Source organism: Solea senegalensis, unplaced genomic scaffold (assembly GCF_019176455.1).
Source record: "Solea senegalensis isolate Sse05_10M unplaced genomic scaffold, IFAPA_SoseM_1 scf7180000013756, whole genome shotgun sequence".
In the NCBI taxonomy this organism is placed as follows: domain Eukaryota; kingdom Metazoa; phylum Chordata; class Actinopteri; order Pleuronectiformes; family Soleidae; genus Solea; species Solea senegalensis.
In genome coordinates, this window is record NW_025320886.1 from 123,675 (window position 1) to 151,096 (window position 27,422).

Here is a 27,422-nt window from a genome sequence, read left to right on the forward strand (position 1 = left end):
GAGCTTCTACATAATGCCTTTTATTAGGCATTACAGAAGCATACAAAAATAAATAAATTGATATTTACCGATGTTGTTAATTTAGGACGGCTGTGGCTTTGGGTGGTGGTCTATTTTCCTCCAGGTACCGCCAGAGCTCACGTACCCCTGGTGGTACACGTACCACAGTTTGAGAACCACGTCCTCTTGTCGTTCATTCTCTAGTGTCCGACAGTCCCTGAACGCAGCAGCAGCAGCAGGAGCACAATAGTGTGCTCGTCTGAATCAGTGACACCAACATCACCTCAAGCAACAAGCAACCGCACTTGTCCTGCGGTGTCTTCCAGTGTCCACGCTCAGTCGTAGAGAGACTGTAACCGCAACTGGAGAGCAGCTCTGTGGGACAGTTACCTGTGAGACACAGGTGAGGAATTGATGTGTTGAATAATTATGTCGGCTCGAGGTCCGTTTACACTGTGTTCCGTATCACATGTGCGGCCGCTGTACCTGAAATTTCCCCCGTACGCTCCTTATCATCGGTATCATACGTGAACTGTTGTTGACATTATAAATATTTAAGATGATATTTATACATATATGCGTGTGTGCCTTAATTTTGACAGAGCGTCGAGGCGTGTGTGAACAAGTCGTACGAGGCAAGCTAGCCAAACGCTAGTCTAAATAATGATAATATAGCTGCAGCTAGCAACAGCATTAACTTCAAATCCACTTTCCCCTAACTTAATGGCATTTATGGTAATATTTTGTCAGTTTCCGAGTAAAACAATTTATACAAAGAAGGCACTACGGCTAAATGTATTTTTTACTAGGTGTAGTAGTTGGTACATGATGGGCAATGCGAGACTACTAGCACAAAGTCGCTATTTATAGATGTGTTTACACTTTTTATATGCTACGACTTATTTTTTATGAACTTCGTCGTGCTTGATTTTATATTAATCTTTCAGGTTTTCATTCGGCTCAAAGATTTGCTGGCTGTTTCCATTCTCGACGTTTCTGCAGCTTATCTGCTGTTTCCTAAGTTACCGTCGCCATACTTGTGATCACGTTCGAGTGGCCTGTTGATGGCAGGTTTCAGAAAGAGAAGCACCTTTTATTTCCGTGAATACAACTTGTATGGTAATAATAGGAGCTTATTGATGTGCAGTTTTAGGGCTTGAAGTCAGTAGCTGTATATCTGACAACACTTTTCTACAGATAGTACAAGGTGTTAAGGCCAAGTAGGTTATCACAATATTACATTTTCAGGTCAGTCAATAATGATTATCATTGTGAAAATACCTGATAAAAAAAGATTGGTTTTGCTCCTGAGTTAAAGTTAAAGACACTAATTGATGATGTGATAGACTGAAAACAATACTCAATAAATAAGACTGATCTGAGGCACAGTAGTTCCTCATTGTTGACAGTTCATTAGGGGCTGATCTTTCTCCTAAGTTATTTATCAAAATATATTTACATTTACTTGAGGAAATGCCAAAAATGTAGTTTTTCCTGCCCAACCTATGTTGTGTATGTTAACCATACAAATGTCAAAAGTTAAACATTTGAAGCATTTGACATTACTCTTTCTTTCTTTGAGAATAACCGGTCAATAAATCAGTCTGAGTTGACTTGTGGAAATCCTTACTTATTTTGGTAATATAGATGTTGGCTGTTTATGGTTTCAGTCACATTACTTTGAAGTGGAATTACTAGCTGTCTTTATGATACCTTATCTGAGCAATCACAGTATCGATTGATGCTTTATGTTTTATTTGCTTTGAGTGGCATGTAACCCACTCCTTTGTGTTATCTGATCAATTCCGGTAAGGCGTCGTCTAGTTGATTATTGCGTGCAGTCATTGTAGACATAATTTTACACATACATATGGCAACATAGCGCTATACAGAATGTTTCTTTATGTCAAATTTGCTCTGTATTTAATTTTCAGTGTTTTCAGGTAAGGTCCAAGGTTATTAGTGTGTGACAATCGCACCGTGATTGTTTTTTGACTGCAGTCACAGTGGAGGCAACTGTGTAATCAAGTTCAAGTGTGTAACAGGGTGAGAGAAAAAAAACTGGGTCTGACATACAAATAATGTTCTTGTATGGATTGTCACTGTTTGTTTTGGGGGAGTGATTTGCTCACAAAAACACAAAGAGAAATCTTATCAGAGATTTAAATCAACAGATAAAAACCCAGAGATGCTCTTCAGGTAATTAACTTGGGAGCTGTTTGCAGAAATAGATTTTTCAAGACAGATGTCTCATTATGAGCCAGTTAAAGGATAATTTTATTGCTTATGGTAAATATGCAGTTTCTATAGTCACCATTGTTTGGGAAATTCCATTGACACTGTCTGCCTGGAGTCCTGTGTCCTTTTCCATTAAGTAACAAGTTCTTATGTCAATACTTATATATTTCTTTATGCTGAGGTTTCACATTTTGATAATGTTTTGAGTTAAAACCTGTTCTAAACTGTTCTGCCAGCCTAGAGTGTGTCCTAGACACCCATATATAACTTTAAATAGCCCTATGTCCCTCTCACTTTACCCATGTTTCTTGTGTTTCACCTTTGACATTTATTTTGAGACAAAAATCTTATTTGGCTCCTCAGTACAGCACAGCTTAAAAAAACAGAACAGATGATATCCACAGCTCCACTTATCTGAAAAGTGTTATCTCTAAAAATGTTTTGTAGATTAAGATCAACTTTCCATGAAAAATGTGAGCACTGGGATCAGACCTTTGCTCTTGTCTTCAGTTAACCAGCCAAACATGCAGCTGAAAACACTATCTTTTATGATTATTTATAGCCTTTCATTATAAGGCATCCTTTTTATATGAAATGTTGCTGTCGTATCTAACCTCAAATGCATGGAATTCTCCTTATCAAACCCAGCTGGGAGAGGTAGTCCAAAAAAATTACAAACAAGTCCTGCCCTGAGGGATCCATGTGGTCAATAATGCTTGGTTACTCCAGTCAGAGGGTTAGTTTCTGGGGTTGAGATCCTGTCCAAAGGTCCACACCATCACAGCTGATTCCAGTGAAACACAGGAGGAGCAACTCATCACTGAGGTCTTCACCTCATCACTTAACAGAGAATAAGGCCATCTGCCCTGTGGAGATGTTTTCCTTCTTGCTGTTTATACATGCTGTCGTCATTCTTCAATACTTGTGTTCCATGTGTCAGGGTCAGACTCAAGATGGACCAGTAAATTTAGAGAGTTGCTGAGTCCTCGACACCACAGTCCAACTCTGAAAGCCTATTATGAGCGGTGTGCAAGCACAGTTTCTAATTGTTTTGTTAATGTTTCATATTATAGATTTGGTTTGACAAAGAATAAGTGATGAGTCAAACCCTGACAGTAATAAATAATTAATCACTGTAACCCTTTTAAAAATAGACTTTGGAAAACCACTAAATGTCCTAGTGGTTATTGAAACAGATGTTCCCACAGTCAGTTTGCTAAAACATTTATGAAGTGATTCTGCTAAAGACTGGTCAGGGATTGCTGCTCAACTCAAATGCACTGATTAAATGACAGTACAAACTGTTTCTCTATTGCTGTGCTCAAGCTAGCCAATTAAATTGATTATATAACTGCTTCTCAGTTGATTTCTACCAGGAAAATGGGAGGTAAAATAACAGCTTCTTTTTGTGAGCTGATTATGCTATTTAGTTGGACCTCTGCTCTCGTCCCACTATACAAACAATCAGGGATTGGCATTTCTATCAAAATGTTCTTCCAATATTCATTGGTATTATTCATTGAATATTCTTGTTTAAACTCCAGTGCATGAGAGCCCGTGAACGTAATGCAGGGTCCATAGCGTGTTGAGCTACCAGGGCACACATACAAAGAACCTGATAGATTTCTGTGGGATTTATAGCGTGTTGAGCACACTTTTTGCAAACACACATTAAGTCCACTAATTAAATGCTTGCTTGCTGCTGCCACATTGTCATAATAGATGCACCACAAAGTAGGTAATGCCTGATAAAAAACATTTTTATCTTTTTAATATGTTACGAATAGTCACAGTAACTGATCGACTATTTATAACCAAGCGATTAATCAAATACTCGTGTCCATCTCCACAGGCAATAGTGGAGAATCAATTTATTGTTTTAAGTGTGTCTGTCTTCGCTCCACTCGTTGGCAAAACAACCTCTTTCAGCTTGTTGGTATTAGGTGGTTTCCATTTTATTATCTTCTGTATCTCCTCGTCAGTTTACTAAGAATGTACCAGCCTGAATTTCACCGTTTATGTCACGGTTGTTGTATTGTTGTGAATACCCGCGTCTTCTGTTACATCCGATGGCCAAGGCTAGCTATAGTAGCCTGACTCCCAATTAGTCTGAGTTTGAGAAATTTGATTGAGTACAATTCCAGTCAGAATAACGTGATGTAAATGTATTTCAAAAGTCTGGCTTCAGTTCGCCAGAAACAATAAACGTGGGAAGCATTGAGGGATTCACACACTCACATCTGCTAATCAGTCTGTACTTAAAGCACATGCATGGATACACAGAGTGCAGAGAGCCAGGATTAAGTGTAAGTTAAATGAATGGATCAGTAATGGTTGAAGTGAGTGAGTGAGATAAAAACACATTGGAGTGAGTTTTAGAAAATCCTTGAGGAAAACGGTAACTTTGTGGTCCGTATCTCTTTATATGAAAGTTGTGGATTATATCATTTTAAATCAGTAAAGTGGACTTCACTTCATTTGATTTGTTCACTAGAATTCCATCTGCCCTTTGAACTGTTCTCTCAATTCATTTCCTGAGGCAAATATTTTTTAGCAGTTTTTCTTCATGTCATGCGTTATCAGAATGCTTAAACTTAAAAGTCATAGCACACCACTCCCTTTTTTATGTTTAGAAGTTTGTGGAGAATGTAACTGCCAAAATCCTGGTGCAAGAAGAATAAAAGAAAATTATGAGCTGGCACCAATACATTTTTTTAAGAGGACAAAATAAAAGCACATATCCAGCATGCAAATCAAAAAAAAGAAAAGATAAAAGGATATAAAAATGACCTCACTTATGAAAGAGAAGATAACCCCCCAACTCCCCACACGCTCATACATAACACACAAACACAATCTAACTGCAAAGGCCACATGTTATAAATAGCAATGAACAGGACACAGTGGACTCCCAGTGTAAGTACTCTGCACTAGTTTGTTTATCGTTTTTGTGTAAATTATTTGAAGTATAAGCTATGATGTCCTGTGCAATTGTTTAAGGTGGATGTGAAATTTTTGTCTACACCTTCCGAAAACTTTTGCTGAGTACTGTATATACCCGGGGTTCTCAGGTCTATTTGGCCTGTTTGATGCATGAGTTTTGTCTAAGATGAATAAATAGAAAGAGGTATTTGATTATGTGTTTAGGTCAATAAGTGGAAAAGAATGTAGCTGCTGTGCCAGCATAATCCTGATTTATCAGATTTTGTCCAAGCAAAGAAATCAACAGTGTTCTCATTCTTTCATTAGAGACTAGTGCATGCAGTAATATCTGTCGCATTACTACCACACTGCACTCACTGTTAACCTGTTAGTAAGTCACCTGCTAAGTTTGAAGTCTGTCAAACTAACCATCAGACTGTTATGTGATTAACACATGGACGGACAGACAGATGGTGACTGACAGACAGACAATCCTTGGTCTAATAAAGATACAGATTTCCAATAAATTAAGGCCATAAAGGCCTAAAAGGCTTAAAAGGCAATCACTTCTCAGGTCACAAGGGTTTAAATGCTGTTTAAGTGTGCAGCTTTAATCTATATATTCACATGTTCCATATGTGTTTATATATTTGTGTAGAAATGTTGACACTGTAGAGGTTGGTTGGATTAATGGCTACAATTGTTTGTTTTCTAAGATCTAATCCTCCATAGTTACCGTTGCTATGTCTGTCGAGCTTTCCACATCACAAAATAAAATTTTGTGAGTCGGAACTGTTTCTGTCTAAGCCGTTAAGGTGTGGCTAACCTCTTTATGTTCTCTGCTTATTCTCTGCTAAACATGAGAAACTTGTGATTTATTCTTGAGTTTAAATTAAAAAAAAATTTTTTTTTGGATTATTTTCCTATACTTTAACCCTTACAAGCTACAGAGCTCAGGGGATAATTTGAGTGCATGACTGTGATGCCTTAAGGGGAAAAGGTTGAATTTCAGATATTTTTTCATCAGACCTGTTCTGTCTTGTTCTTAAAGTCTGGGCTTCATAACTTCAGCGTTAGATCATAAAAACTACTTCTTTACAGCTATATCCAAAATTAAATGAATATTTAAAACATGATTTTCAGTCACTCAGTCTTTTAGCCTTGGGTCGAGGAATTAACATCCACTTATTATGTAATTTTGCGTTGCTTGTATTATTTCGGTTGCCCTCCCCCTGCATCTCTATTTCAGTGCAGTTGATTGCATTAGTAGGTATTGCCACCCTGTTTTATGCCGTTACCCACCCCACCTCCCCAAATTTAGCCCTCTCTTGGGGAAGGGAGATATCCCCGTCACACATGGCTGCGCTCATTTTAAGTTAGTTGGACTTTATCTCTCCAGGCTAACATGTCTTGACAGAACTACTTTTCTTTCCACAGAGTCAACTTTGAAAAACTTTCACACTAGGCGGCACCGACAGACGCTCACAGACAGAGCCATGGTGGAGTATTACCAGATATTAGGAGTCCATAAAAATGCAACGCAGGACGACATCAAAAAAGCGTAAGTGTCCTTGAGTGTTTTCTGCCCCGTTTACCCCCCCAGGGTTTTTGAATGTGACCTCTTGAAGTGTGGTGTAATAGGTTAATTATATCCACCTCCAGCTGTATAAACTGACACACGGGGAGAGCGAGAGAGAGATAGTGCACCGCAGAAAGTTTCCATTCTTCTTCCTGTAACCTTGCCGCTGTCAAATACCTTCCCCTAACGCTCACTCACCACTGAACAGGCCGTTCCAGTCAATTTAATTTCCTCACAGGTTTCTTAACAATGCCTTTTTGGTTTAATAAATGAAAAGTGTCAGTAGAACTTCAATGTTAGGCAAGAAAACCAAACGGTGCTCCCTCCAGCAGTTATTTTTGGTCCTCGTTAAGGAGAATAAAGTGTGTGACGGAGGAGAAATCGGTTAACTTTAATCATTACTGCTGCTTGAATGAACACATATGAGAGAATCCAATTTGTAAAGACTTCAGCACAGAGAGAGATGCTTAAGTGCGAAGATTTCATAAGCATTTTAATAATTATTTCATACCTAACATGTATGTCGTGCTCCACACATGCTTACTACATCTCAACTTGTCAGAAATATGGGAGCAACTGCATGTTCTTGTATTCTTTGAGCACTGACTTGTACATGTATGAGGACTGACACACTTCCTCATATAAGACTTATGAAAGTTTCCATGGTTACCCTCTTGTTTGTTGTCTCTTTTGACCTAAACAAATGCACGCAACCGACTTAACTGGAAAGGGCTGTGCTGCAGGGAGCAGTTGTCCTCGTGGAGTCGGACTTGTGTCCACAGGTTTGTCCATGTAGCTCTTCTTGATCTCTAAATCAGTTATTGGCCCTGTTTGCAGTTTAGCCCGAATGATTGTAAATTACTTCTTTTAATTATTGTTGGCAGACTATACATACACTTTGGCTAGAAATACTGAATCTCCATAACTAAATTGCTAAATTAAAATGCGAAACTATTAACCTGACTTTAATTTCTTGTAATTCAACTCCAAGCTGTCCTGTTTTTTTCAGTCTTCCTTCCTAAGTAGTAGTTTTTTGTTTTGAGCCAAAGGAAGGTGTGGAGCGCAGGGTCTAAGCTCACCTCAAATACCCCATAGAAGGCACTTTCATTGTCCCTCAACTTTTACTTACACCCCATCATTGAGGCTTAGAATGTAAGTTTCTAATACTTTTATTTATAACCAAATACCCACAAAGCTCCTGTCATTCTCATTAGTCATCAGTTTACTTTGTGTTTAGTGCTAATTTGCAAATATTGTCCTTGCCAAGTTAAGATGCTCAAAATTTCATCTATATTTGCACCAAGGCTTAGCTCGAGTATTGATCTAATACTGAGACATTTCACATTTCAGTTTTAACGGAAAGTATTCGGCTGATTTTTTCTTTTGTGAATACAGACGACGCAAACGTTGCGAGATAAGGCCACAGGTTCCAACAAAGGCATCGGCTACAAAAACCGTTCACCATAGAACCCTAACAGTGTCAATCCCTGGATTGTGAAGCCTTTTTTTTTTGCCAGCAGACATTCTGTCCCTAGTCTTGTCCACAGTATGTGTGTTTGCCTGCTGCTGGTGGTGCTTGGACACAAACAGCTGATGCAGCGTAAGCTGCTGTGTCAGGCCTACATAGTACGTCAATAGAGTCTTTGTTATTCCTGCTTGGGTGGAAAGAAGAACAGTATGTGTATGTCATGTTTGCTTCCATAATGACTTGTGGATATCTGTTTCTGAGAGGGGGAGATGTCTAATCTGCATGTATACAAACACCTTGTATCTCTGTATTGGGACTTCACAGTTTGTCATTTGTAATTCTATAATGTTGTGTCATGTTTTTTTATGCTCCAGATACAGAAAACTGGCACTGAAATGGCATCCAGACAAGAATCCAGACAACAAGGACGAAGCAGAGAGGAAGTTCAAAGAGCTGTCAGAGGCGTATGAAGTGCTCTCAGACGGTAAGTGAGTAGTTGAGCAGTTATTTATGACACCTGGTGTTCCTTAAAAAAAAAAAAAATCTCATTGGCTCCTCAGATATGGAAGTTAATCATGTGAAGCTAAGTCTCAGAACTTAACAGTTACTATGTTCAGAGGGTGGATTTTGACTGGTACCAAAACTGGTAAATAATTTTTTTATTTAGAGGAAATTGAACATAAAAATATATATATATTTTTTTATATACAAGTTTCTAGGTCAGCTCTACAGACAATAAATCATGACAATAAATATAATAGCAGTGTTATGTCTGGGAAACTAATTTAATAGTCACTCACTATTAATTATCTCACAGGTACTATCATCACTTATGCTGGAATGTTTATTGGAATTTATTGTCCCAGCTGGTTTAGTTTTACTTTCTCTTTGTCACCTGATGCAATTGAGTCTGTGTAAGTATTTTATTTGCTGCTGTCACATCTTTTTATTGCTTTGTCCATTTTGAAACTCTCCCACTCGGCCACTGAGCAGCTAAATTAAATACAAGAATGCAATTATGTTCTTGATGTTTTTAAAATGTATATTTTGAAGGCAATGTTGAATTAAATCGACTAATAAATAAATCCTTTATTAATGAATCACACTGCAGTGTAAAAGTCAAAGATGTGTCCTCATGGTTGAGAGGATTATTTTTTGTCTTAACAAGTCCTATTCTCCCCATCACAGAAAACAAGAGGAATACTTATGACCGATATGGTAAAGAAGGCCTCTCAGCAGGAGGAGGTGGAGGAGGAGGAGGAGGTAAGGAGATGACTTTCGAAATAACAGCGTTTGCCAATGATTAACACGATTCCAGTATTTGATGCTAATAAAGAGAATGAATTGTAAAAGTCAGATTATGCTGTATCTTACCGGCAATTAATAAAGGCACCAATACTAACCGACAAACATTTAATCATCTATGTTTATTATCGTACGTTAATGGCGTTTGTATTTTTATCACCTGTAATGATAGCAGTGCATTACGTCCACAGTTTATGAACTTTGTCGCTTGCTTTCATGTTTTCCAGGAGGCAGTTACGATCACTTTGGTGGAAGCTTCACATTCCGTAATCCTGACGACGTTTTCAGGGAATTCTTCGGTGGCAGAGATCCCTTTGCAGACTTTTTTGGTAAGTCCGTTTTTGTCTCTGATGACGATTGGACTTCTTGTTTTCACACTATTGGAAGAGAAGGAGGCCAAGAAGTGGTGTCACAAGAGTGGGACATATGCAGTAGCCATCATTAACTATTCTATGAATAGCTTGATGCATGCGATACACTGGTATTTCAAATTTGCCGTCTTACTTACTGCTCAGGTATGATTTCCATGCCTCCCATTCATTGTCTGTGTAAACAGCCATGCAGTGCGTTCCGATAGAAGCGTTGCAGTTCCAGATATGGGGCATCATGTTGGCCGCTGCTTCATTTCTATGAAGTTGAAACAAGCCGGATTCCCACAGGAGAAGAAAAAAAATCGCCCTAAATAGACATGGGTCATTGAGAGTGCTTGTATTTAGTGCAAGAAAGAAGTCGAGTTGATATTTACATAAATGTCTACCGTCACCGACAGCTACTGTTTAATTTGCCCTGCATTGCTTGATGTACAGTATGTGGACTAGGCCTACACAGAGCAAAGGTTGAATCGTAATAACCAGCAGTGTTGTGGACACTGTCTCTCTCCGCTGTTGACGTGAGATTCCATGATATCTTTGACCAAGATCCCAAGGACAATCACTTGGCCAGATCTGTGTTACCACATTCGGCCCTTGAATTTGATGTCAACCAAGGTTGGGTAACCCTGACAAGGCACTGCCTCACAAAGCTACATACTTCCTTTCTTTAGAAAGGCAACATCAGCAATTGCATGGCTTATTTCTCATCAAAAATTTAAAAAAAAATGGGCTGCCGGATAGCTCAATAACTGGTGAATAACCTTGTCTCTCTCCCCCCCTTTCACATTTCACTGTCCTGTCTAATAAAGCCAAAAAACACAATAAGGGAAAGTTTCCTGATGAGCTGCCATGTTGATCTGGCTTGAAATGGGGCGGTAGCGAGGTGTGTGTTTTGTGTTTTGGAGGTTGTAAGAGGTGGGTGTCGGCCTATAGGTGGGATTTCATGAGTTTCCTGAGGGAGAGCCTGCCTGTCAGTCATCTATTACACGCTGTCCAAAAAAACAACACAAAACGTGCCCATGGAGACGTACCATTAGCCTGAAGCTAGCAGCTTCCCGCTCTGCAGAAGTATGGGAGCAGGAGATCGTCTGTAAAGCCTGGTGTTAATCCCACACTGTGTGTCTCCGATACACAGAGCGCTGCTCCCCACAGAGGGGGGTCAACTGCTTTTTAAATGTCACACTTTTAAGTGTCACTGCTGGATGTCGACCTCGCCTCCATTATTTATTCTTCTGCTGATTTATTTGCACTATTTAAACGTGCCCTTTACTCCAAATCAACCTTAAAGGCACTCCAAATGATTATTAGTCGCTAAAACCATGTAAAAGTAAAGTAAAATTTTTTAAAAAGAAGAATGGTAAGAAAATGATTCAAAACTCAAACAGACAGTACTCAGTTTGCCTTTCATCTATATATCTATGATGTATAACTGTATTTTCTTTCTCCAAAGGTTTGAGTTATTGTCATTTGTGTGTGTCTGTGGTTTTAGATGCCATAATACCTGTCCTGCTGCTTATTATTCCTTCTATATCGACCAGCGACTTCACTCTCATGCTTCCTATTCTCAGAAAAGTCGATTTTATTTTAAATAATATTGTATATTGTGTGTGTATTTTGTATTTGTTTTAACTTCATTTTCTGTTTTTGTGTTCCTGTGTTGTGTCTCTATAAACTTTTATGATTATTAGTAGTCACTTTATGTTATTAAGTAGATTATATTAATGGGAGTTTTAGCGCCTGTAGCAGGTTGTCTGGGTTCAGCAGAAGGCTGATTGGAAGGCATGTGTATTTCACCCCGTGTCGCTCTAAATATGGAAGTTCAGACACAGGCGGAGGATGAATATAAGCGTCTACATCACTCAACTGGAATGCTTTCAAAAATAGCTTCCGTATTCAAACAAAAGCAGACGTAATAATGCCAAGTGTGGGCGCGTGTGTGAACTGTGCGCGAGAGGGGGGGAGTACATGTAAAACATGATACGATTCAAGCTCTCAAACAGTTCCCATGCAAAGCAGACTAGCTGGAAAAACAACTATTACGAGTGATTAGAGCTGCTTATAAATAAGAAGTTGAGAAGTAAGTGACAGCAATTTTATACGAGACGGTCTTAAGCTGCCACTAAGTTGAGGATGTGTATTAAAGACATGGATATGCCAAGGTGAAAGTGGTGGAGCACAGCTGTTGCTGTTTACTCTTTTCAGTTAACAGGGGCTGTTTATAAAAAGCCAAAGCATAGAGCTGTCCACACCGACACTCAGATTAGTGAAGTTCAAGTTCTATTTTCACTCGGTGGGGGGGGGACGGACCTTGATTGGGAGGGAACGGGATATGTCAAAGTATCCATCTTACTAAGTTTATTTCAATTCTGTATGAAGTGAAGAACCATTTTGGTTATTTTGACGTTGCTTAAGATGGCAGACACAGAGAAAGAGAGAGATATGTTGTCAGAATTTCTGCCAGCCTCCAGCTCTAACTGTCCAGCAGCTTGTCACAGTAAGCGGCAGCTGGTCCTGTGGATCTGTCACTCACCCACCCAGAGCATCCAGCGCAGTGGGAGCAGGGAGGTGGTGGTGGTGGTGGTGTTTTTTTTTTTTCCTGTCATGACAAATACAGATTCACACCGTGACGAGGGCCTCGTCGTCTGCCAGAAACAGCACCCACTGCTTCTTAAATGACGGGACACACTTTTTGTAGATTGACTATAGATTTTTGTTGTTGTTGTTGTTGTTTAAGTAAGGCAGGAAATGGAGAGGAGAGAGGAGGGGAATGATGTGACATTAAAATGTATGGAACATTTTAACAGAATTTTTGCGATTCGGTGAAAGAGAATCGCACATTTATAGTTTGTGTCACCACAGAAAGATAACAAGGCGCTAATTTATGTGGTAAATCAACAGCTGTTAATATGTTGTGGTGTTAACTTGCTGCTTCAGTTTATTATTGAAATAATATTTGCTTCGTTACTAAGTGGAGTACTTTCAAAACATCTTGTTTTTTTCGGTTAAACTGTTTCCAATGCACTCTACTATTTTTTTCCCACCTTCGTCAAGTGTCAATCGTTTTAATGCGATATTTCAAATTTAAAAATGTGTGTCTCCTCTAAGGTGGGAGGGATATATCAGTATATATCGCAACATTGTGATGATATCATTTTGTGACTTAAATATCGTGATAATATCGTATTGTGGTGTCTCTGGTGATTGCTGTTTTTTGGTGTTTTTGTTTTTTAATGGCAAATCAAAAATGTGAATTATAAACCGTCTGATTGATGGAGACACACTTTCTGCTACACACAGCTCTGTAGAGAATGTTGTCTTTCAACTCGAAGGTTGTGGGTTCCATTCTTGTCTCTGCTAGTCTACATGCCGATGTGTCCTTGGGCAAGACACATAAACCTTCTTGCTCCTGACGGCCGAATGGTTAGAGTGGTCATCAAGACTTGAAAAGTGCTATATAATTACACACCTTTTACTTAAAGCTGCACTTGAAGTCAAACATTAATCATTAAAATATCTATGTGTTCTCTGTTCCTTTTCTGTTCCTGTATTCTCACCTTTTGTACTATACGGTGAATAAGTGTAATGGCTAGAAACCAAATGACCACAGTCATTTTAATTTTAGCCAGTTTTGCAGGCGTGGCACATTCCTGGCTGATTTAATCTCCCCCTTTGTGCCTGACAAGTCTTTAAAACGCTCTGTCAGAGCTCACAAGCGAAAGAGTGTGTTCCTCTCTGTTCCTCTCTTTTTTTTTTCCTTCAAACAATCTTTTTGTGTACAGCGTTTTACAGAATTGAAATGTTTGAACAGCAGGTTTCATTCCTCTGCTCTAATGTCCTCGTCGAGGAGAATGAACAGTAATGCGGTATCATTTGGAGATCGCTTCCCTCTTTAAGCCGTGTGTCTTGTTCTTGGTTTCGTTTTTTGAGGGTTGATGGATGATTTATCCTGCTGGACTGACCCAGATTGGCAGCATGTAATTAGCAGCACGTCCACAGGGCTTTAGGGTGAGAGTTAACAGGGGGCACTTTTGACAGTTTAGGGTTGAGATTGTGCAAGGAATCCTAAACATGCACTGACATCAAGCACAGCTGTTTTTATCAGGAAGGAACATCTATTTTATATCTGGAATCTATGTTAAAACCATCATCATTCCTTGTCGATCGCTGCATCCTCCCCATGAGGGTCACGGGACACAGGGCCGTCCATTTAACCGCTGTATATTTTTGAGACTATGGGTGAGAACATACAGAAAGTTTTTTTAAACTCTAAAAACTAAAAAAAATGTATGTGTTCACCTGGTGTGGGAGAATGATCAGCCAGCTCTGCAGTTTCCCTCTCAGGCCTACACCGTCTGTATTGTTGTGGTTTTCTGACCCGCAACTTCACTGCATCTCATAGATCTTGTTATGGTCACAGCGAGAGTCTTGTTATCAGCCAAAAAAAAAGCTTTGAAAGCTACATACTGTACTACAAATGGAGACCAGAGTGACACTTTTAGCAGCTGAAAAAGGGAATTTTTCCCTCGGGAGTTGGCAGAGACTAAAAATAACACAAGAAATGAGCTTTTAAATGTAATCACTGTTGAAGTCATCTTCATCATGTGGTGAGAAACAAGACTCCAAATTAAGCAAATGTTGCTCCGGATCTGCTTCATGAGTACAGGCTTCGGTTTTAAATGTTATAAAATCAAATGCTCTGTGATTTCTTTTCACAGCTGATGACCCATTTGACGATTTCTTCGGAGGGGGTCGCAGTCGACAGAGAGGCGCAAGCCGGAACAGGATGGGTGGTTCGCTCTTTGGTTTCGGGGGCTTCCCATCTGGGCCTGGAATCTCTGGGTTCGATTCAGGTGCTACATCCAGACACATGACACAGCTCTGCGATTCATCGATTTAATGATTTATTTTTCGCCCAGCCGTACTGACGAATACTTTTTTTTTACTCTTTGTTTTTGCTGTGTTCACAGAGAACTTACTGTGCTTTTTAGATTTTGATCGACAGCATTCATTCTTCTGCTCTCGCACAGGTTTTAGCTCATTCGGAGACGTGGGTGGAGGAGGCTTCACCTCTTTCTCTTCTTCGTCTTTTGGTGGCGGTGGAATTGGAGGAGGAGGTGGCGGAGGAGGAGGAATGGGCAACTTTAGATCTGTGTCAACATCCACAAAGTTTGTCAATGGCAGAAAAATTACAACAAAACGGTACAGTTTAAAAAATTTTTTTTTTTAAATATTCAACAAGAAATCCCTGTTCTCTAAATGTCATTTGCTTTTGCATGTGTTTTTTTTTTGCCTTACAGGATTGTGGAGAACGGCCAAGAGCGAGTGGAAGTGGAGGAAGATGGTCAGTTAAAATCTCTTACAGTTAATGGTAAGGAGCAGCTCCTAAGACTAGATAACAAGTAAAAGGCCACCACGCCTCAAGATGTTATCAACACGCAGTTTTCATACCTGGAAAAACAAAAAGTGACAGAGTTTGCTACAGACATTTTGGTCTCTAGTCTCTCTGACTTCCTGCATCTCATTCCTGAAGAGCATATTTTCTCATTTTTAGCTTAGCTTCATGGGAGGCGAGAGAGAGAGAGAGAGAGAGAGATGTTCACAGTATTTGTATATTTGTATTTATTCCATTTTTATTATTATTGTTGTTATTATTTTAGGGGGGACCATTTTGCTGTGCATTGTGTCTTTGTTTACTACAATAACTTCAGCACAAAGCTGGGAATGTTCTATATACATATATATATATATATTCCTATATTTCCTTGGAGGTGGAAATAGTCGTTCTTGTTGTAGCAGTAGAACATAATGTTGTACATCTGGACGTCCACGTGCCATTTTTGTTTTTTTGCTTTGACCTGTTTAACAAGTGAATGATAAAAGCTTAACCACTCATGTCTTTAACTTGACCCCTCACCTCGCTAACCTTTTAGCCTTTACCATTTTCATGCGTGTGTAATATGAATGACATATTATTAATAAATTAATTCTAATGTGCATTTTTTCCCCCCCTCTTACTCAGACGTTTGTTTGTTTTTGTGCATGATTTCTGATTCTGTGAAGCTGCGTTTTGTAGTTTCAATGTAACGAATCACGCTCACACGTTTCCGGACAGACGGGGGACTTTTTTTTTTTCTTTTTGTTTGTGTTCAAAGAGAGCAAACAAAAATAAAGAATTCAGATTTTGTTCAACAAAATGGGCCGTTGGAAAAGGCCTCTGCAGTCACCTGATGTTTGTGTGTGTGTGGTGTTTACTTGTTGACCTCACTCTCACTATATCTCAGTGCCAAGGTGTGTGTGCGCGCTTGTGCTTGATCACATTTTTGTATCTTGCTTGACACATTTGCAATAAAGGAAACCACAGTGGCTGCTTCTTGTGTACACTCACCCCATCATACAGCTCACCATGTGCATCATTTTTAATCTACTAATGTTCACGTTTGGGTTTGATTCTCTGATAACACACTACACGGGCAATGTGCTTGTCATTTACCAAAGGGAGTTGCACCTCTGTCGTCGGTGTGGTAGGTATGCTTTACCTTTGCGGACCAGGTGTGAATGAAACACCCAAGTCCAGGACTTGCTCGCTCTCCCTCCTGTGGGCTTCTATAATTGATGATTGGGCAGTTTCTCTGAGATGAACCAGGGACTCGACATTAGATATTGTCTCATACACAAGTAGGGGAAAAGGCTTAGAAATCACAAAATTACATGAAATGCGGCCTCTGAGGAGACAGCCGTGAGTTTGGAAGCACTGTGTTGAACATAGGAAATGATAGGCTCTGACTCAAAGCTGAATTGTTGCTGTGTGAATGATTACGTTTGGCTCAGAGGTCACTGTTCGCTGACAGACTTGTGTGTGTGTTTCTTGTGGAATGTGCTCGGGGCTAGTTTATTTACACAAGACCCACTGCGCGTCTTTAGTGAGACACAAGTCAGGAGTAGGAAATGGGAGGCAAAGAAAAGAGCAGGGTGAGGCCTTTTTTGTGAGCTGTGCTTAAATGTCAAGGCTTTAACACATGTGGCATTTGGTTCTTCTGTGTAGTCATTTACATGTGTTGGTGGCAAATCTGGAGTGAAGGCGATGGCTTCCAGTACTCGTGCTTGATTTCTTTTCTCCCTGTATTTTCTTTTTCCATCATTTCTATGAAAGAACTGGTGATAGTACCAGTGCAGTCCAGTTGCTAGGTGACACTGCAGCCAGTCTCTTCATATGCATTCATCCTGTGTGCACAGCTCTGTTTCTAGATATAGATTTATTTATTTTTTTACATAAAATGACAATGGAACAGAATTTGCGCTTAAATTGTATGCTCTTTATCTTAGGGTGTACACAAATGCCAGTACCCCCATCGATTTGATTATTTAACTGTATAAATATGTGTATACGTGTTTAAGCAGGATTTATATTGGTGGTACAGCAGCGCCCTCTTCTGGATCAATAATGCACTGGAGCTGAAGACTTGTCTTTCTTTTTTTTCTTTTGTAACGAGACTTTTTACAACTTGCATCAATCAGTAAAGTATGCCGAATTATCTATTAGCTCCTCCTATTTGTAATTTACACACAGATGTACGTGCTGTCATAACCTTATCCATATAATCTTGAGGAAAAGGTAAACATTACAAGAATCTCGGGCAGGTTCAGAGGGTAGTTCTTAAAATACGTTTTATGGGTGTGTTTTTCTCCACAAAAGGCATCAGCGATATTAAATCTATGGAAGAGGAAGTCTGTTTTTGATTCGTAAGTTTAGATTGAACACTTTTAAGTGCATTATTTTGTTTTATTGTTTTCATACAGCTGTGTCCCCTTTACCTCACCTCCGTTTAAATCTCTGTATTTTAACAACACACTCTAAAAATATGAAGCTGCTTTTCTGTTAAGACCAAAAAAGAGAAAAGGAACAAACCAAACATGTATTCAGTCATTGTCTACTCTTTATACAAGTTATGTACTATATTGTACAAAGACCCAAAGAACTTTTCACCTATTCAGTACATCACTAATATCGCATTAGTTTTTAGCTCCACAACAACACAAATGAATCCCACATTCTGATATGCACATCCTTTGCAATCTTTAAATTTAGCTCTTTCAAATATAACTATTTTCTACTAAATTATTTGTGAATTTTGTCAACTTTGATCGCATCCATGAACTTCGTTCAAGTTGTGTGGTCATGGTTGCACACGTATAAGTCAAAGTGAACTGAACTGGTTTTGTTATTTTAAAGCTGTCACAAATTGAGAGAAGAGCATACAAATTACACGTCTCTTAACCCCTGACTTACATTTAGTGAACCACAGTTTGAGAACACTCACGTAACAGCTTCAGCGACATGCTGTGAATGTGCCATTTTAGACTTTTACAAGTGAAGGTGAGTCTCTAATGTGACCACTAGGTGGCAGTGTTTGTATGCGGAAGACAGTGTTTTACTGGAGTCACACGTCCAGAGGCATGATTGGCGTAAATGAAGCAACATGTAACAGTGCGTTTTAAATGAAAAGTCAATCAGTGCTTCAATGAGAACACAGCTTTTTTTGGCTTTTTTTCTGATGTTATTTGCAATGGAAGATATATTTTTTTGTCGTCTGCATTCATCTCTTCCAACATGACACATAATACTGTGATTTCCTGTCCCAGAGATCCCTGTGCTATGAAATATGGCTTCCTGTTTCCTGGCAGAAAGCAGTGTCCGGTTTTACTCGTTGTCTACTTGACATCATAGCATGAAACCTCAGCTCGGCCCCGGAGCCACTCGCCACTTTATGAAGGATGGCAAAGATAAGCTGCTGGCTTCCTCTTATAGCCTGTGTCTGAACAAGGACGTGGACTGTATCTGTCCGTGCACAGCAGTGAAGTCACATCAGCACGACAGCAGGCGCCCTGAACCGAGGTGTTGGGCGGGCTTGTAGAGAGTGAGGTGATCCATGGTTGTAGTTGTCATGACACCTGAACAGTGATTCAGTCTTCCACAATCGTACGGCTGATCTTATCCAGCACACAGACTTTATTCTGTTTCCAGAGTTGACCTGGGTGTTGGTGTCCGTGCACATGTTCTTACACATATTCAGTCAAGACCAGGGGTGTCAAACCGGTGGCCCCCAAATCGATTACATGCGGCCCACCACCACCACAGAATAGAGACAGGACATTAATGATTAATTTCATAATCGATTAATCTGTCGACTATTTTCGCGAGTAATCGTTTGGTCCATAAAATGTCAGGAAATGTTGATCAGTGTTTCTCAAACCTGGAAAGGATGACGTTCTCAAATGTCCCGTCTTGTCAAAAAAAACAAAGATTATTCAGTTTGAATGAATTATTTTTACACGGAGCAAAGATACCAGAAAGTATTCATATTTAAGAAGCTGAAAAATCAGAAAACTTTGCTTTAATTCATTAAAAACACTCAGACCAATTAATCAATTATCAAAATAGTTGACAATTCATTTAGTAATCGATTAATCGAGTAATTGTTTCAGCCCTAATTAAATGTATTACTTTCAATATAAAATTATACACACACACAAGCTTTTTTGTTATTATTATTCCGTTGCGTTTAGATTTATTTCTCTCTTTTTACATCATAAATATATTATTATTGTGAACGACACGTCGTTCCACATCAAAACAAGCACTTTACTTTGAAATTCAGTGAAATATCATCACGTGTATCTTTACTTTGTCGTAATTTTAAGGTCATATTGCCCAACCATTACTGAACAGTTGTGTTTTCTTGACCAGACTAGACTCTCTTTGGCCCCCAGGTCATTTGAGTTTGACACCCCTGGTCTAGACAGTGTTGTACCAAACAAACTTAACAGACACACTCAGCGTTGTTTCGCCTGGAGACAAAGTGACAGACACTCTCAAGACAATAGCAGCAGACAAAAGCAAAACCAGGAGAACTCCACTGTGTTCACCCTGCTTTTCAAATGAAATCCTCCATCCAGAGAATAAAAGGCTGCTGCGTATATGAGCATCAAAAGATCTCATTATCGTCATCACTGCTCTTTGATATTGTTTTTGTTTGAAAATTAATTACCCTGATGATGGATTGCACGACTTGACAGGATTCTTGTCACCCAGGTAACCGGGTCTCTGGAGAAAAGATGCAGTTTTACGATCTTAAAGTCTGATTATCCCTTAACTTAATCCAGCCGTCTAACTCCACTGCATAGGATTAGCTGGATACTTCCTGATTTATTTTGAAATATGTGTGAAATACTGTCATGTCATATAGTTATTTGAGTGAATTAACAACTATCTTTGCACGTGTTGCACATTTTAAGGAATAATCTAGAATATCAGGTTAGGATTTAGGATGGGTAACATAATAGAGAGAACTTAGGTTACCCATTATTTTCTGGCTGTTTTAATTGTTCAATGACAGAACCCAGGACACTGATATCACACACAGTTAAGTGTGGGATTAACATTTAATGGAATTTATTACATCACAGAAAACATGATGCAACACCAGGACCTGCACCTGTTTGGCTCAGTCTAGCCGTCTAATTCCGCCTGATACGATCAGCAGACACATACACCTTGGGATTAGTTGTTTTTTTTCTTCCAAAAAAAGCAGGATTGAGAACAAATAGCTGCAGGAATGAGGATAAAGTCGACAATTGTCCTGTTTTTGCTCCACTGTGAGTCGTCCCTCTCTCTCTCTGTCTGTCTGCAGGGTCACTCTGGGATTTTGTACTTCTACTTCTTACTACTTTTGACTCAAACACCTAATTTGAAATAAAGATATTCAACTCTGGGGCTAAAATAAAGTTCAAATTACATTTTAAGTGTCAAGTATTTTCAGCTAGGAAATTCACATTTGGTGAAGAAGAGAGAGAGAGAGAGAGAGAGAGAGAGAGGAGGAGTAGAGGAAAAAAAAACTCAGCCAATTTACACCTTTACACACTCAAAAAGGCATTCCTGACAAAGAAATGGGACTTGGGTCAAAATGGATGACCTGCAGTAATAAGATGGCTATCCAAAGAGAATTGGTATCCAGTGATGTCTTTTTCTTGTGAAGTGTGAGTGCATGCAGCCGCCTCGAAAACCCCTCCAGGTCCCCCCCTTGAAATCACCTCCTTTCTTAAAAGTGTTTCAGTGCAGCCACGGTCTCCATCAGTGTTCTTATGTAAAGATGGCACCTGCAGCCACAGGTATACATATATGTATATATACATGTATATATACACACTTCTATGTCAGACAGAGCTGCTGTGTCTCTAATGATGGGTGATTTGTTTAACGCCGGGCTTTTAGACACCGTGTAGATTTCGCCTCTAAATGGGACCAGGTTTGGCACAGCCAGCATCTGGCCTCCTTTCTTCTCCCCTCCACCGCCTTAATTACACAACACAATGGCGATGAGATCTGCCTGTAATCTCGCAGCATAATAAGTCTCCCCCTCTCACCCCCACCCCCACCCCTCACCTCCTTCTATACCCTGCCTGCCACTAATTCAATATAAATGTAAATTACCTAGAGAAAAGAATAACCAAATCTCATTTTATTTACATGACTAATCACAATAAAGTCAAGCGGATGAAATATGGATGAAATATAGGGTTGGCGTTTGAAAGGAAGGGAGGCTTTGTGTAGCCTTGGGGACTCTTTGAACTCCTTGTTTTATATCATCTTTGTTGTTTCATGTTGGGAACATCAATATACCTTTTTTGCTCAACTTGATGTAACAGATGTGTGTATCCTTTTTTTTTCTTTCTCCCCCCCGCCTGATTGTATTCACACTGCCAAGGGCATCACAAGGTAATATGTTTTCCTTTCAGCTGTTTTTCCAGCACCACACGTCTCTATGTCAAGAATAAGGAAGGGCGGGTAGAGAAAAATATAAAGATTTAGTGTTGGTGTGAACACCTGCGGTGATCCACGCAGACAGCAAGAAAACAGAGGTTTTTAGCAGTGATTCATTCCCGCCCTGCTCTGCTTTGCTCACATCTCACAGACGTTGCAGCCGAAGACTCCTTGGAGGACGAGTTTCGTCGCCGCAGACAGAACACCTTCCCCGGCTTTGGCCTGCACCAGCGCTATCTGAGAAACTCCGCCCAGAATCCGACAGAGGAGGAGGAGGAGCACGGCCTGCAGTGTCTGGGACTCACGAGAGGTCCGTCCACTGAAACACACGTTTTTAAAATCTCACAAATATGGTAACCAAGCATCTATTACATCTATTTCCCTCTAAATGGGAATATAATTTACAAAATTGACATCATGTTCCATTGAAGAAGATTGAAACATCTAAGGGAAAACACTGACGTCATTTTCCCTTAGCCTTCCATTCAAAAAGGGGATTCCTTTCTGTAGGCCTCACACTTCTGTTATAACCATGACCAACCCTTTCTTTCAGACTAAACTCATTGATTCTCTGGTGTCCATGAAGTGAAGAGGACGTCAACAAAAAACAAAAAAAAAAGCTCTCCCTGGATGAAATGCTATATATTCTTATTTCCTGACTAGTTTTTATACAGCGAAACAGAAGAATACGTCTACTTTTGTATATACAGTCTCTGTGCTTGGCTGATTAATCACCAGCACACACACACACATTCCCCCCCCCATACACACACAAAAGTCTTAATAAGCGCAGCTAATTGTCTGCTTTTGTGTCTGACGGCCGCACAAAGGACGATGACGACGAGTGGCGCGTTTGACTGGCAGGTGTAAACACAGAGAGGGGAGAGGTGTTCATTAGGCCGCTCTGTTCTGTCTGTTCTACATCGTTGTTTGACCAGGAGGTCAGAGTTCACCCTCTGTTTTTTCCTCCCGGGGTCAAGAGGTCGCACACAAAAGCTGTGGCGTTACACGTAACGCACAGTCGCCAAATGTTTTAAAAACAGCCGGCTTCATTAGTGAAGGAGGAGAACTGCTGGGACACAAACAAAAGGGCCTCATTCTGTTTCTGAGATAATGAAAACTATGAGCTTTTTTTTTTACTAGTGCTGTCTGCTCGAACTAAGCTTTTTAAATGTGCCATATATACATTATATACATGGTATGGTATCATACCATATTGATTGTATCGTATCGTATCCATAGATGTTTTATAAAAAGTGGTGGTAGTCTTCCTGTTTGCACATGTGAGGTTATAAGTGTTTACGGGTGACGTCTATGAATTTCTACATCTCAAGACATCAAATTAGAGTGGTTACAGAGTTGGCCTAGTTTATACACATTTACAACAGATGAGCTCTCACATGTGCATTAGTGAGCGTCACAGCAGTTTTACCTTTAGGGTAAACACACTAACTCCTGGTTCCAGTCTTTGTGCTAGGTTTAGCTAATTAGCAGCAATAATTATTTGGTGGTCGACTCATTGTAGAGGCGTGAAAACACTGTCAACCTTCCCATTTCATTCCCAGCAAGCACATATATCAACATATTTCCTACAATGACTCAACCGACAGAGATTTTTCATAAAACCTGGCATCTCCATCGTGATTTACGAAGTGCCATTAACACGAATAAAACCATTACTTACAGCTTTAAACGCTGTATAAACCGTGACTTATTAGAGAGTGGGTAATAATAATAATCTGTGTTTTTTTGTTTTGTTTTGTTTTGTATTCTGTAGGACACATGGACACCAAGAGGAAGAAACTCTGGCTAAAAGAGGCAGAGTCCAAAAAGAAAAGAGCTCCTCGTCTCTTCCCTCGATATGGTGGACTTGGGTTTGGGACTGGGTATTTTTAAACACACAGCTACGCACACGCACATGCACACACACATACACACACACACCTTCACATTTTTTGGCAGACGAGCCATCAATCATATGTGGCATTATTTCATCTGTGCTATGTAGCTGAGACCCCAACATCCCCCACTGCTGTGCCGCCTCGTCTTGTCTATTAGCTGCAGTGCAGAGAATGAAACTCCCGTGTTTGTTTTTGTCTAAGGTGCATCTTTTAGTTGCTAAGCCTTTGTTATTTGCTGTATTTATTGTGGGTGCGGGTGTACAGTGAGCATTCACGACCTTAATTAGTCTCCCGTCTCCACTTTTTCACGAGAGTGTGTCGAAAGCAGCAGCCTTGGCGGTGATGAGCGTGAGAATTACTGCACTAATGCCATAAAGGATGTGAGAATGAGTGAAGGTCAGTGAATTCTTTTCTAATAGAGACAAAGAGGGACGGGTGAGATCAGGGGGAAAAACTGAGAAATCAACAGAAGCATTATTAAATCTACGGCCACAAGAAGAAAAGAAACTTTGAACCCCTCTCAAAAAACAACAACACAATGATACGAGTTTTATACAGTATGGATTCAGTAGTAAAACCTTCCATGAGCGTTTCATAAAAGATTCCGTCTACAAAAATCCCCTCGTCTGACTCGTCCTTCACAGGTTGTTCTCAGGATTGCTGCGAGTAGAAAATGTGGAAATGTCTAAGAAATGTTCATTTTTTTATGGACTCTGATTAAATGCTTGAAGAAAAACATGCCCTTGTGCAAACCTGTTATGTATCATACTCTATAGTTTCATTGTGTTCTAAAGAGCGATGCCTAAAGATTAAACAAGCAAAAACATGTGATCCTGTGAAGCCCCTTGTACTTTCTCCCACTTCTTTTCATAAAATCTTTTTTTTCAAATAATGATTCGGACAAATGAATGCTTGTCATGTCACGATACAAAGCTGATCATGAGACTGTGAGTCACTGCGAAGCGCATGCTTTCATACAGATATGTAAAAAGATGCAAATAATTATTGAATTCTTGATATTTGGGGGTTATATATAACAAGCTGATCTTTCACCTTATAATGACAATATGACCTAAGTGTCGCCTCTTAGTTATGAATCCAGGAAACACAGCTAAACTGCTGCTAAACCAAAACAATGTGCAAAAACAGCACATCTTGTCTCTAAACAGCATCAGTGAGAACATAAGACACATCCATTTCTTCTTTGTCTGCTGTATTCTGGGCCAGTGATATGCCATTTTTGGCCCACTATCAGAGATTGGTAACCTTATGGGAAAGTGAATGAAGGGGTCCTGGGAGGTTCATGGTGGCCTGAAGTCATTTTGGATCCATCGTTTCATATTCAGCATAGTGATGTCCAATGTTGATGTAAAAATATCGATTAGAGAAGCACTAATCCAGCTGCTCACTGGCCACATCATCATTTATTCTTTTTTTAAATATCCTTTTGAACAAATGAAAAAATATGAACATCAAGCATATTTTGCTCTGTCAAGTCACCTGAGCTCTTTCCTACAGGGTGTCTTCTCCCAGCTGCTCCTCACAGCCATCGTAAATGAACAGAGGCAGCGACAAAATACCCCTGGATTTTCCCGTCACACAGGCAGAACTCTGGAAGGAGCAGTATTCTTAGATTATTCTGAATCAGCCTGCAGTGTTTTGTATTATTCATGTGGCAGAACGCGAGCACATGACCCAGCAGCTCATTTGGCCCTTGTTCCCATGCAGCCAGTCGTCTCTAAGGGTTTAATTAAACAGTGTCAAGGCAGCGGCCCATCTTCCTCCACTGCCTTCGTTTTTACAGGCCTCTCCCTTCCAAAGTCATTACGCAACACTTTCTGAGTGGTTTGAAAAGAAAAAAAAAAAAGAAATCTGTAAAATCCTTGTATTGACTTTCACTCGGAGGACATATGCCTCCCGAGGAGCGGAGTGCAGAGTGACAACCAGCTGTCGAGATCCCTGTCGGCGGCTGTCTGCCACTCTTTAGAACGGGAGAATCACCCACGTTCACTCCAGTGAAGAGCTGCACCTGATCCACACCTACATCACAGAGAGAGGCGCTCAGTGTCATTAGCAACATTTAACAAGAAACACACTTCTGTCTCAGATACATAGATGTGGGTGAGTGCATGGATGGATGGGTGGGTGGAGCAATGAAGGAAAGGAAGGAAGGAAGGAAGGAAGGAAGAATGGACCAATATACAGGTAAGTATAGTTGGGAAGGAAGGAAGGATGAAGGAAGGAAGGAAGAAGGGACCAACATACAGGTAGGTATAGTTGGGAAGGAAGGAAGGAAGAAAGGAAGAAGAAGGAAGAAAGGAAAGGAAGGAAGGAAGAATAGACTGACATACGGTAGGTAAGAAGGGGAGGGAGGAAGGAAGGAAGGAAGGAAGGAAGGAAGGAAGAATGGACCAACATACAGGTAGGTATAGTTGGGAAGGAAGGAAGAAAGGAAGGAAGGAAGGAAGGAAGGAAGAAAGGAAGGAAGGAAGAATAGACTGACATACAGGTAGGTAAGAGGAGGGGAGGAAGGAAGGAAGGAAGGGAAGGAAGGAAGGAAGGGACCAACATACAGGTAGGTATAGTTGGGAAGGAAGGAAGGATGAAGGAAGGAAAGAAGAATAGACCGACATACAGGTAGGTAGGTAGGTAAGTAGGTAGGAAGGAAGGAAGGAATGATGGACAGACAGACGCCAGATAGATAGATAGACAGACAGACAAATAGATAGATAGAGAGATAGACAGATAGAACAATAGACAGATAGATAGATAGATAGATAGATAGATAGATAGATAGATAGATAGACAGATAGAACAATAGACAGATAGATAGATAGATATATAGATAGACAGACAGACAAATAGATAGATAGATAGATAGACATATAGAACAATAGATAGAACAATAGATAGAACAATAGATAGATAGATAGATAGATAGATAGGTAGGTAGATAGATAGATAGATAGATAGATAGATAGATAGATAGATAGATAGGTAGGTAGGTAGGTAGATAGATAGATAGATAGATAGATAGATAGATAGATAGATAGATAGATAGATAGATAGATAGATAGATAGATAGATAGATAGATAGATAGATAGATAGGTAGATTGTGACTACAGCTTGTGCACATGACGGTTGAAATGAATAAAGGTGACTCCTGATTGGATTAATTCAACACGAGACAGAACAACAGCCCTGAAACTCACACAACTTTGTTTATTTTTTTCTTTCCCAGCAGCAGCAGCGGCAGCACCTAATTGGTTGGGTGCAGAAATTGCTCATAAATCCCTTGTATGTCAAACAAGCTTTGAACACTCGTCACTGCCGAGGCAATTTGTTACTCATCCGCTCATCAGAGGGCTTTTGTTGCGCTCAAGGACTTAAAAACACGCCGGGGTCAAAGACGCTTGATGCAGGATTTTTAAAAAAGAAGAGGAAAAAACTGTTTCTTGGAATGATTTGGTTACCAGAAAGCAATGAAAGGAGCTAGAGACAGGACACACAAAGTGGAATAAAAAGCCACCTGGGCATGCTTTATTTAGGAACAGCTGTCAGACAGGGATTTAAGTGGAGCTAAATTGGAGTGACATTTTTTTCCTCCCAGCATTGCACTTGGCAGATTAGGGGAAGAGGAAAGACTGAAGGAAATGTCCTTTAAATAATCTGGCAAAAGAGAGCAGATAGATTCACACCTACAGTATAACAATAAAGGCTTTGCACACAATGGTATAGCATGATGGTGTCAGATGAATAACTGTGAAACATAATTTAACATAAATTTGTAGATATTTTCTCTTCTTTTTCTTTTTTTTG

General features: G+C 39.8%; 1 protein-coding gene across 3 annotated transcripts; it reads left to right on the forward strand.

The window, feature by feature from the left end:
* Window positions 1–219: 219 nt before the first annotated feature.
* On the forward strand, window positions 220–24,433 carry dnajb6b (DnaJ heat shock protein family (Hsp40) member B6b). 3 transcript variants are annotated; one of them, XM_044015681.1, is made up of 10 exons: window positions 220–403; window positions 6,598–6,721; window positions 8,582–8,691; window positions 9,396–9,470; window positions 9,740–9,841; window positions 14,599–14,733; window positions 14,911–15,082; window positions 15,181–15,251; window positions 21,853–22,011; window positions 23,479–24,433. In XM_044015681.1, the coding sequence occupies exons 2-10, from the start codon at window positions 6,657–6,659 to the stop codon at window positions 23,595–23,597; spliced, it is 1,008 nt and encodes a 335-aa protein (XP_043871616.1). In that variant the 5' UTR covers window positions 220–403; window positions 6,598–6,656; the 3' UTR covers window positions 23,598–24,433. The 3 variants fall into 3 exon arrangements, with proteins under 3 accessions (XP_043871616.1, XP_043871617.1, XP_043871618.1); XM_044015682.1 differs by lacking the exon at window positions 21,853–22,011; XM_044015683.1 differs by lacking the exons at window positions 21,853–22,011; window positions 23,479–24,433 and having other exon boundaries at window positions 15,181–16,246.
* Window positions 24,434–27,422: the final 2,989 nt, after the last annotated feature.